At 38.2% G+C, this 12,131-nt stretch overlaps 1 protein-coding gene across 10 annotated transcripts in view; it reads left to right on the plus strand.

Annotated features, from left to right (window-relative positions):
* CLUAP1 (clusterin associated protein 1) overlaps nucleotides 1-10,604 on the plus strand; it is a 41,361-nt gene extending 30,757 nt beyond the window's left edge. For 5 of the 10 annotated variants that reach the window (XM_074279966.1, XM_074279972.1, XM_074279967.1 and 2 more), the window contains exons 10-13: nucleotides 534-641; nucleotides 1,114-1,143; nucleotides 6,036-6,091; nucleotides 9,965-10,604. In XM_074279966.1, coding sequence (XP_074136067.1) covers nucleotides 534-641; nucleotides 1,114-1,143; nucleotides 6,036-6,091; nucleotides 9,965-10,114 — 344 coding nt within the window. In that variant the 3' untranslated portion in view covers nucleotides 10,115-10,604. The remainder of the gene's footprint in view (nucleotides 1-533; nucleotides 642-1,113; nucleotides 1,144-6,035; nucleotides 6,092-9,964) is intronic. The other 5 variants (XM_074279968.1, XM_074279974.1, XM_074279969.1 and 2 more) reach the window with 1 other exon arrangement.
* Nucleotides 10,605-12,131: the final 1,527 nt, after the last annotated feature.

Below are 12,131 nucleotides of genomic sequence, written 5' to 3' on the forward strand. Positions count from 1 at the left end.
ATTCTAAAATATTAAAGTCAATCAATAGACCCTGAGATAAGTTTTCAGGTAGAGGTATGTAGAACCAAGATTGACAAATTTAAATCTTGAGATTGTTGTCTTTCCAGTCCTAGGCCATTCCCCTAGATGACATTTGTGATCATAGAACTTCCTAAAGTAAGCATGAGACATTTTTTTCCATTGCAGTCAAAACAGTTCCTATTGTACATGGCCTAACCCATACAGGTTCAGTAATCCAGAAGATTATTCTATGTCCACAAATTCATGTTTGCCCCTCCCCCCCGAATGGTTTACTCACTGCCCATCTGTATGTCTTACCAATATTCCTCCCTGCTTTAAAAGAGTCAGAAAAAGAGTATAATATTGTTGATCGTTGACAAGCAAAAACAAACCAAAAAAAAAAAGTCACAGATCAGGGTTAAAGCTGAGGAGGTACAAATTATTTTTGAATATTAATCTTTCTTATTGGATTGTGATTTGAGCCTGGAGATAAAATAACTTGTTTTGTAACATTTAATATTTTTGTTATCTAGGTAATGATGATTCAGACATAGACATCCAGGAAGATGATGAATCTGACAGTGAAATGGAAGAGAGAAGATTATCAAAGCCACGGACAGCCATGGAAGTTTTGATGCAAGGTGCCTAGATTTTTTTTTTTTTTTTTTTTTTTTTTTGCCACTTACTTTTGCCCCTTAGTTAAGAGAAGTATTCTAGAGTGATTTAAAAGTTTCCTACTTCCAAATGAAATATTTTCAAAGTGCTCAGCACAGTGTCCAGTGCATAGGAAATATTTCATAAATGCTTATTCTCCTTCCCCTTCCCTTGCCACCACAAAGCAAAGACTTGCCCTATGTCAGGGGTATATCTAGAGCCCTAGAAGGCCTACTTTTGGTCTAAATTTACTAGACCTCCTATCTTGATTTGGCCCATGAACTGCTTATTAATTGTTCTCCCTAAATCCTGTTATAGACTATGTAGCCTCCAGTGGCAGAAGATACATTTTCCCATTTTAGGAACTTTCAGAATATACAATAATCAGAAATATACAGTAATCTGCGTCTCTTTGATAAATAATAATTCCTAATTAGGGCTCCACTGTCTTTAAAACAGTCATGGCCCATCTCCAGGATAACATTGAAGGTAACGTGGCATGGTGGAGAGAGAGATAGTTGAGCCTTGGGGTCAGGAAGACCCGACTGTAAGTCCTGCCTCTGACATATAGTGGCTGTGTGACCTGAGCAAGTGACTCCTCTTCTCAGTGCCCAGGCAACTCCCTAAGCTTATAAATTGCAGAGCATCTGTTTGATCTTCTTAATAGAGGGAGGTTCCTAACTGGGCATATCCTAAACTCTCCCCTGGTGCTGTCAGTACATCCTTGTTTCAGGGGCAGGGGACACACATGATAGTCTTGTAGGCAGGAATGATGTCAGCACATGACTCTGGCCTTTCCAGATACTCCACAGGCCTATTAATCAACTACTGCGTACCACAGTTGGATTATTCAGAGGATTCTAGGGTTAGAATTAGAAGGCATTTTTCAGAATTAGCAAGGCTAATCCCTTGTTTTTTAGTGGGGAGGAAATCAAGGCCTGAGAGAATGAGTGACTTGCCAGAGATCAAATGTATTAAATGTATCTGAATCTAGGTTTCATAGCTCCAAATTCAGTACTCTTTTGACTATCTCCCATATCTTCGGGTGCATGTTTTGAATTATGTTCTATACAGATCTATGTAATAATGAATCATGTTGTATTGGTCCGAACAGATAAGAGGAAATGTGACATGGTGAAAAGAACACAAATTAAATGCTGGCCTCTGATTCCAGTTCCTCCATTACACTACAGCACAGCTACAACATTGATTGCCCCCAACTAGTGTTAATTTTTTACAATATATTTGAAGTAACTATACCTCCTCATAATATTATAAAACCTCACTGAAATATTATCCTATCCTTTAGGACAGAATTTGGATGGTTAGTAACTATGGTAATAGCAAGTATTTGGGTAGCACTTTAAGGTCGGGAAAATTCTTTATAAATCTCATTTGATCCCCACACTTTGTGATGTAGGTGGTGGTATTATCTCCATTTTGCAGATGAGTAAACTGAGAGAGGTTAAGTGACTTATCTAGAATCACACAGTTATTAAGTGCCTGGGGCAGGATTCAACTTCAGCTTTTCTTAACTCTAATATTATAAATATTTTTACTTACTACTTTTCCTAGTTATTCCAGCTGTCATCTATTCATTCACTCATTTCAGAGCTTGGGAGAGAGGTAGACATGCTAGACAGCTCCCTGAAGCAGCAAGGATAAAACTCTCTAGGATTGCACACTGTAAGCTCCTTGCCATGACAGCCTGGTCTCCTCTTAACCTTTCCAAACTACGCTTCATGATGTTTCATTTAACTTTGTGTTTTCTCAGAAACAGTGATATATTAATGAGGAAGACATCTGTAGGGATAGAGTTAGAATTGGACCAATTCAGAAAAAAGCATCCTAGTTCACAGGGAAAGATGAGACTTCCAATAGTTAAAGCCATTCAGCAAATATTTGATAAGTATAATACTATATGCAAGGCTCTGTACTTGCAAAAAATAAGGCAAAAAATAAAGGCAACCAATGTTTGTAGCGAGCTGTCGTCTCCAGAAGCTGCCGGATCGCTCTCTGGGAAGAGATCTGCTGTGTCTACTCAAATCTCTCCAACAGATTCTTCTTCCTGTAAATGAACCGTTGTCCCCAGGCAGTTGCTGTTAACTCTTGTCCTTAGAAGTGACTTCCCTTCCTGCAGAGAGCCCCGTCAGGCCTGATGTAATGCAGAGAGTCTTCTTCTTTCTCTGAGAGTCCTCTCTTTTATTCTCCCAGAGAATGGGCGTGGGATAATGCAAGGGCTTCTGGGAAGAACCACCCCAGCCAATGAGCTTGCCCCCTCTATCAAGTCAACCTGAGTTCTCACCTTGTAATTGTCCAGAAAACCTCAGTTCTCACTTAGTAATCCTAACATCTCCCCCTTTCTTTTGATTTAGAACATAGGACAGTCATGACCTTGAAACATAAATCCATCAATATGGGAAGTATTACAGATAATTACATAAATTACATAAGCACATAGTAACATAGTAACATAACACATGCTAGAAGTTTATAACATAATCATAATCATAAATTGAAAATTTATAAATGTCCATAAGTCCATTGTCCATTATTCTCATCTTGTGTGAGGAAGTCCAATGATTCCTGCTGGTTTTTAAGTTCTTTAACAGTCTTCTTATTATCCATGCTCTTTCAGTGTCAGATGTGTCTTAGATCTTCTCCTTTATTTTGAGGCCTTTCTCTTTTTCTGTCTTTCTCTGATGGACAAGGCGAATATGACTTGTTGGCACCCATCTGATTTCTTCTTCATCTGTTTTCTTCTGTCTGTTAAAATACTAGCAAACCCTCTCTCCCAGGCAGTTAACCTATCTAATTTTCTTCTATTTACCACTTTCTAAATCTCTTCTCATCATCTGGCAATTACATTGAAATTGTTCGCACTGGATACAGCCCTGTTGGTTTAAAAGGCCTGTATTCTCCCCAAGTGTAATCCATTTTTGCAATCTGATTGCCTTTTGACTCACTTATCAGGTAATCCCGTTCTGCCATGTGATTGCTTTTCTGCTGGTTGATCAAATCAGAGTCCTGACCTTCTAAAGACTCTTTGGGTATAACATCAGCTGCCATCATGCCCCAAGTCTTTTTTGCCTGGGGTCCATTTCCCTGAATTATTCTACACTCTGATGCCCAATGGAGTCCTCTGTTGCATTTTGGACATGGGGTTTTAGGTCTTCTCTCACCCTGTTTCCTCACTGTATCTCCATACCTACACTGAGCTCTTAGATGTCCAATTTTTCCACATTGAAAACATCGCCGAGTTTCTCTAGAAGTCCCTTGCCAGGAGGGACCCTGTCTTTCCACATTCATCATTGTCCGGGTGTAAAAAGCATTTGTTCCCACTGTAGCACAGCGTCTTATGATCTGCTCTAAAGGAGCATCTTTGTCTAATCCCCATATAATTCTTTTGCAAATCTCATTGGCATTTTCCTTAGCCAGATGTCTGGTCATTATTTCTGTAGCTGAATTTTCTCCAATAGTTCTTTTGACAGCAGTTTGCAAACGTCCCACAAAATCTGCAAAAGGTTCATTGGGACCTTGCTGTATTTTAGTGAAAGCCTCTCCACGATCTTTCTGTCCAGGAAGGACACCCCAAGCTTTTATTGCAGCCTTAGCAATTTGTTCATATATTGTCATGGTATAATCAGTCTGTTCTGAATTCTCTCCATACCGACCTTCACCAGCCAAGTGCTCAAAAGTGTATTGTGTGTTAACTCCTATTTCCAAATTGCATCTGACTTGAATTTTACATAATTCATGAAATTCCGCAAGCCATAATAAATTTTCTCCAGGTTCCAGACATGTCCTTGCTATGGATTTCCAATCATTCGGGGTTAGGACTTCATAAGACAAACCATCTAGTAACATTTTGACATAAGCTGATGTAGCCCCATAAAGGGTACAACCTTTTTTCAAATCCTTAATTTTATTCAAATCTAAAGGTGCATATCTTCTCCTTTTTTTACCTACAGAATCAATCTCTTCAATCACAGGATATGCATGTATAAAATCACTTATATCCTGTCCTTCTCTCTTAGCTTTAACCAATGCTTTTTCTAATCTTGTCATAGGCTTAGGTGGCTTCACAGGCAATTCTGTTTGTGTTTCTGCCTCTTCCTCTCCTCCTTCTTGCTCCACCCATGAAGGGTTAATTGAGGGAGGAGATGGAAGGTGCTCCTGTTGCTGTTGCTCAGAATTGTACTTAACTTCATTGTTATCTGATTCATCCTTTTCACCTAGTTTAGTTGACACTTCCCCATTTTGCTCCTTCATCTCTTCCTTTAGAATAACATTGTTTAAAGCCAATTGGATTACATTGTATATATGAATTGTATCTTTGGAAATAGAGTTTGGCCTGGAATTGTAGTGTTCACCTAATTGCTTTCCTACTAATTCCCATTCATCTGGATCCAATTCTTCTTCCAGAGAAAAAGAAGGACATATGACCTTCACAGTTCTTAAAAGTTCAGTAATCTCCTCTAAAATTATAATCAAGCCTTGGCTTTTCATAACCTTGATAATGCTCTCTAAACATTTTCCTTGAACAGAAGGTGTTTGCCCCATTTCACTATAAGAGATTCCTGGTTTAGCCCTTAACAAGTTCCTTATTTATCTATTAGCACGCTCACTTAATCTTTAACAAAGTTTCCTCGTTACTCACGGTTCTGGGTCAGAGAGACTGAGATCTAGATTGGAAGCTTTTCCACTGGAATCAGGACTGTGTCTGTCCCTGTTCGGGCGCCAAATTGCGAAGGTCTGGTCTAGCTCCTCTTGTCAGGATAAGCAAAAGTCCTTGCCCCACGTTGGGCGCCAATTGTAGCGAGCTGTCGTCTCCAGAAGCTGCCGGATCGCTCTCTGGGAAGAGATCTGCTGTGTCTACTCAAATCTCTCCAACAGATTCTTCTTCCTGTAAATGAACCGTTGTCCCCAGGCAGTTGCTGTTAACTCTTGTCCTTAGAAGTGACTTCCCTTCCTGCAGAGAGCCCCGTCAGGCCTGATGTAATGCAGAGAGTCTTCTTCTTTCTCTGAGAGTCCTCTCTTTTATTCTCCCAGAGAATGGGCGTGGGATAATGCAAGGGCTTCTGGGAAGAACCACCCCAGCCAATGAGCTTGCCCCCTCTATCAAGTCAACCTGAGTTCTCACCTTGTAATTGTCCAGACAACCTCAGTTCTCACTTAGTAATCCTAACAAATGTTGAGGTAAAAAGCTTCAGACAACAAGGAAGAAGAAACCTATTAGATTATTAGATGGCATGAAAGTAAAGTGGGGCTATTTTTTGGCAATATAGATCCCAGAATTTATTTCCTGTCTTAATTCTGTTGGAATTCATTTCTAAGAACTAGTAAATTTTTACTATTTCTTGATGCTCTTTTCTCTTTAGGAAGACCTAACAAACGCATCGTGGGTACAATGCAAGGTGGAGAAACTGATGATGATGTAAGTTTAAACTAATCCTACCACATCCTGATTTCCTATACTATTAAAATGCATGGCCTGCCCTCATAAGAATAGAAAACTCAGAAGCTATACTAGCATCTAGATTGAATGATGAGTTTGGTAAGTTTGACTGGAGATTATTCTTAGTAAAGCTGGTTACCTTACCTCTGGTGAAATTTTTCTTCAAAGGCACATGATGTATTGTTTGCTTATTAATATTTGATCTTTAATTTTTCAAAAAAGCACAGTTGGCTTACTTTTTGGTTCACTAGTGATTCCATTCTCACTCTCCACAGATGGAAACAGCCCCAACTTAGAGCAATGCTTTAATTATAACAGCAAGAAATCAATTTAATGCAATTTTATGCATATTTAGTAGTTTTCTACAATGTACTAGGTAGTAGGATACAAGACAAAACAAAAATGGCCTTTGCCCTCAAGCAACTGCCTTTCTTTTTCCAGGTTATCTATTCATTTACTTCAGGGCTGTGGAGGGATCTAGTCTTGCTAAACAACTTTCTCAAGAGACTGGCATAAAGTTCTCTAGAATCAGAAAAATGCAAGTTCTCACCTTTCCAGTCATATAATACATTTCTGTCCTCCACGCATTGTGACAGCCAGCCATACTGGCCTACTTGATACTCTTCACTCATAGTGTTCCATCTATTCCTATCTCCATGCTCATTCACTGGCTCTCTCCCATTCTTTCTTTTCCTCTCCTCTTCCTATTAGAATCCCTAACTTTCTGCCAGACTTCTGCTAATTAGACTCTCCTCTAGGATTACCTTCCATTCCTCCTATATGGACCTGCCTTATATTCCTGTCATCATCCCTAGAATGGAGGTCTTAGGATAGGGACTATATTTGCTTGTTTGAATTCCCAACCAAAAAAAAATTTCCTATAGAAAATGCTCACTGAATAATAATTTACTTGCACATTTAGCAGTATAACCTTGTAACCATCATTATACCAGAATTGCCTTTGGGGCAGTGATTCTTTTTTGGTTCTGTACTCCCTATAGGGCTTTGCATTAATACTGAGCATCTTTTACCTGAAGTCACTGTCAGCAGGGTGGTACATAGAAAATGATGCCCAGTCTCTGCCTTCAGTATCATCATGGTAGATTGCATGTGCCCAGATAACCATTCTCCAATGTCATTTGTTACAAGCGGAGCCAGTGGTGTGGGCTGGGGGTGTGGAACCCAAAAGAGAAATGAGGGCCATTCAAACAGACATCAGAATCTCTGTGAGCCACATACCAACTTTAAAAACCAAGTAGTAACATCATCTATGTTTTGTTATATCTTTATTTATTTGTTTGTTAAGCCAGGAAGTGTTAAGTGTCTGAGGCCAGATTTGAACTCAGGTCCTCCTGACTTCAGGGCCAGTGCTCTACCCACTCATCACCTAGCTGTCCCCTATATTTTTATTTCTTTTGTTAAATACTTCCCAGTTACATTTTAATCTGATTCAGGTCTCATGCTCCCATAGCCTGTGTCTTTGACATCTCTGGTACAGGGGATAGAAAGCTGGCCTGCAAAAGCCTGGGTTCAAGTCCCTCCTCTGACAATCTGACTCTGTGACCCCGAGAAAGTGATGTAATAACCTCAGTGATCCAAGCAACTCTTAAGACTTATTGAGCAGCATTGGTAGAACTCCATCAATGAAATCTCAGGTCCAACCCCTATCTTTTGATAGGAAGGATGTAAAAGAAGTGCTTTGGACATTTAGAGGAACCTCTTCCCCCAAAGAGGAGAACTAGTTCATTTGGTCCAAGTATCAGATCACTCATTGAAATGCTCTTCTGGTCCCTGCCTTAGGAGAGGCAATTATTTCTGTTAGTGTGGAAGGCAGGACTTTGCAAGATTTGTCTAGTCATAGGTGGGCCCAGGGTGATACAAGGTCCTCCTCTTCATCTAACATTATTGAGTTCTTACTTTAAATGAGGAACTGTGCTGAATATTGACATACTAATAATAAAATAAGGTACGAGACATGGTTATAGTCTTGTGGTGATGAAAAAGATGAACCTTGACACAGGGTCACAGTACCATAGATTTATAAATAAAAAGACCTCAAAAGTCATATAAATGAAGAGACAGAGGCCCAAGAAGTTGGTAATAAATGAGAAAACCTATTTGTTAAGTACCTGATGAATAGTACAGGCAGGATGCTAAATGCTGGGGGCTATCAAGAAAGGTAGAAATAGGACCACTGCCCTCTGAAAGAGTAAATGAAAGATGTCGGGGGAAGGGATGAAGGAGAAGGGAGAAAGGGACCAGTAATATCTGAGTTGGGCCTTAGATAGGAGCAAAGGCATTCTCGGTGGGAAATCACACCAGGAGAGATGTAAAAATAGTTTGATCTGGGAGTAATGGTGTGACTTGATTTGACTGGAGTAGATGATAGCTAAATTGGAGCCAAATCTAGGGAGCCTTGATAGCTAAGCTAACCTTGGATGGAGAGGCAATAGGGCAGTATTGAAAGTTTTTAAGCAAAGGGTTGGTTTATGTTTAGATCCCAAAATCTGTCTGTCTGTCTCTCTCTCTCTCTATCTTTGCTGAGGCAATTGGAGGTTAAGTGACTTGCTCAGGGTCACACAAGTAGGAAATGTGTCTAAGGTCAGATTTGAACACAGGTCCTCCTGACTTTAGGGCTGGGGCTCTCTCCACTGCATCACCTAGCTGCCCCAGTCCCAAGATTTATTTAACAGTGTCGTATTGGATGAAGACAGGAAGATCAGTTTGAGCATTTTAGTAAATCAAAATGTGAAGTGATAAGTTAGGAAATTAGCAGTAAGCATGGAAAAGAAGGGATGGCTGAGGAACACAACAATGGAAGTTTTTGATTTGATGCCTGATGGAGGTGAATTAAGATGGAGTTGGGATGATGAGTAGAGAATAACTCCACAATTTAGGACTAGAATAATAGACAATAGCAGCTAATCATCACTTTTGAGGTTTACAAAATGCTTAACCTGTATTATCTCATTTGAAGACTAAGAAGATAAAGACTCCACTGTAGAAATAACAAAGTCTGATGAAAGAATTGGAGATGGTCTGGGAGTACTAATTAGCCCTTTTTGCCTTCATGTACATAAGTGATTGCTTTATAAACTCATATAGGCCTGGGCTAGTCCAGAATATACATGTATACTGTTATTCCATATGTCCTCCTATCTTCCATTCATTCATTGACAGTACTGATAATAGTACTCGCCAGAATCTAAGAAGTGCTTGAAGGTTTGCAAAGAACTTTCCATATAAATCACATGTAAATATACTCAAAATAGGTCCAATCTATACATCCTTTCAATAAACTGCTATCCTCACCCACAGACCAGAAGGAGTTTAAGCTTCTTTTTTTACTCTGCATCTCATAACCACTTTCCACATTCTCCTCTCTTCCCTAAGTCTTAATAGGAATGAAAAGTGAACATGCCCTCATTTCCCTTCTTTTATCAACAGATAATAAAACATATTCTCATTTTTGCTGTACTTTATAGTTTACATATTGTCCCCACAATTGCTCTGTGAAAAAGTAAAGATTTTATCATTTTATTGAGGAGGAAACTGAGACCTCAAAAAATATTTATCTGAGTCCCAAGAAACAAGTTCTAGGGACAGTTGACTAAAATCCATGGCATTATATATAACAAAAGGAAATTCAATTTGTTCCAGGTTACGTAGGTTTGGAAATCAACGACTGAAGACAGTATTATTAATACAGAGACTTTTCATCTATGTCTGGGCCTGTGCCAAGTAGTACCTTTTTCTTCTGAATTGCTAGGAAGATGGTGGTTGGTTTTTAATTTCTTAACTAGCTAAGAAGTAGATGGTGTCAAGTTACATTTATTATCTTTCTTATTGCAGGAAGATTCAGAGGATAGTGAAATTGATATGGAAGATGATGAAGATGATGATGATGATTTGGAAGATGAAAGCATAGCTCTCTCCCCAACCAAGCCAAATCGTAGGGCCCGGAAACCTGAGCCACTGGATGAGAGTGACAATGATTTCTAGCTTACTCCTTCTGGCCTCTATGTATATTAAATACAACATAGGTAAATCTGTAGTGAGATGTTTGGGAAAGTAATATCCTTTATTTTAACTAAATTAGCTGGTCATTATTCAAGGTATTCAAGCTGTATCCTACTTTGCTTAGAATTCATGAGGTTTAAACAGGAACCAAAATACCACCAAGGTTTTTGGAATATATTTTTGGAAAACAAGATTTCTTGATTATTTTGTATCATAGAAGAGGTACATAAAGGTCCACAGAACCACAAAAAGAAAAGAAATATGACGTAATACCACTGTGATACAAATCAGATCTTAGGAACCATCCCAAGAATAGCTATCCTCTGTGTTTGCACTTTCACATGGCTTTTAGAACACTCTGGTAACATACCAATTTTTAGGGTCTAACTTACTTTTAAATTTTAAAATTCTCTGTGTGTTCTCTGTATTAAGTTTTGAATTTTCTTAAATAAACATTTTTTTTAACATTTCAGTCACAGAGTCATAGAATGTTAGAGCTGGAAAAGATCCTTGAGTTCATCTAATAGAACTAACATTTTGTAAAAAATGAGATTGAGATGAAGAAAGGCTGTGACTTTGTGTGTGTGTGGCTCTATAGTTCTTGAGTAGAATACTCAGGTTTCTTGAATTTCATCTATTTCATCTAATTTCATCTAATTCAGGGCTTTTTCTACTATACCACACTCTTTCCTTTATAAGAAATTTTATAGGTTAGTTTCCATCCTTATAGAACATCCATCCTTAAAGATGAGAAAGACATGTGAAAGCCTTTATATTAGGCTGTAGTTTTTTTTTTCTTCACTACCTTTTCAACACACTTATTTCTGAAAAAGATCATGTTCCCAAGGCAACCAGGACCACCTTTTCATCATATATCTCATTTTTTCAGTTAAATTTGTAAATCTTCTTGAGCTAGATTTTTCATTTTCCTGAGATCTGGAGATTACCCAAAAGTAAGTCTAAAACACCAGCAATGGAATTGCAAATCTGCAAAAGTCAATAGAATTTTTTTGAGAGTTACTTAGCAGTATACAGTAAAAGTTACAAAATGGTCATATTCTTTAACTTATTAATCCTATTGATAACTCCTGAAATCAGTGTTTTAAGAAGCAAAAAACAAAAACAAACAAAAAAAAAACTGTTAATGATTTTTTGTAGCATTATATGTAATCTCAAAAAAGGGAATCTAAATATGTGACCACAGGTGGAGTAGTTAAATTAAGATATGGATTGGAATGGAATACTACAAAACAATTCAGACTAATGAAAATAAATTCAGACAGACCTTTGAAATAATACAAAGTTTAAAAAAACTCTCCCCACAGAAAAATGAACTACACATTAATCACAAACATAGAGTGAATAGGATTGAGTGGACCAACAAAGAATCCTACTGAAGACAATGGGAATGATTGAAAAATTATGGTTCTTGATTTAAAATGTAAATTGCTAGTAAGTAAATTTAGTTGGTCATATTATGTTGTTCAGTGTCAAGCATTTACTAAAATAATCTTTTTGAAAAGGATTTGAGGTAGAAGAGACCTTAGGGATCATCTTGTCCAACTTCATTTCACAGATGGAGAGAACTGAGGGTCCCCATGGCCTAGACCACATTTTAAAGTTAGGCTAGAGTCTTGCAGGTATATAAGCTCTATTCTAGCTTCAGTATTTTTGAAAAATGTAATTAACTCTTTGAAAGATAGTAAGATAGAAATTAGGACCTAAAGGCTGGGTTTCTTGACTCTTTGTCTCAGCACTCTTTTTCCCATGCTAGCAGATTGCTTCTTTCTGGCAGGAAAAAGGCTTGACATAAACATAGTAAAGAAGTGTAGTTAAACAGCCAATTCAGTGATTTTTCTTTTTGGCCATTGAAACTACATGGCTCCCAGTTCTGCGCCCATTCCTAGAAGTGCACCCAGCCACCTTTACCACTTATTAGCCATTTAACAGTGGACAAATTGCTTGACTTTGCTGAGTTTTAATTTCTTCACTTGTAGAT

Source organism: Sminthopsis crassicaudata, chromosome 1 (assembly GCF_048593235.1).
Source record: "Sminthopsis crassicaudata isolate SCR6 chromosome 1, ASM4859323v1, whole genome shotgun sequence".
Taxonomy (NCBI): Eukaryota; Metazoa; Chordata; class Mammalia; order Dasyuromorphia; family Dasyuridae; genus Sminthopsis; species Sminthopsis crassicaudata.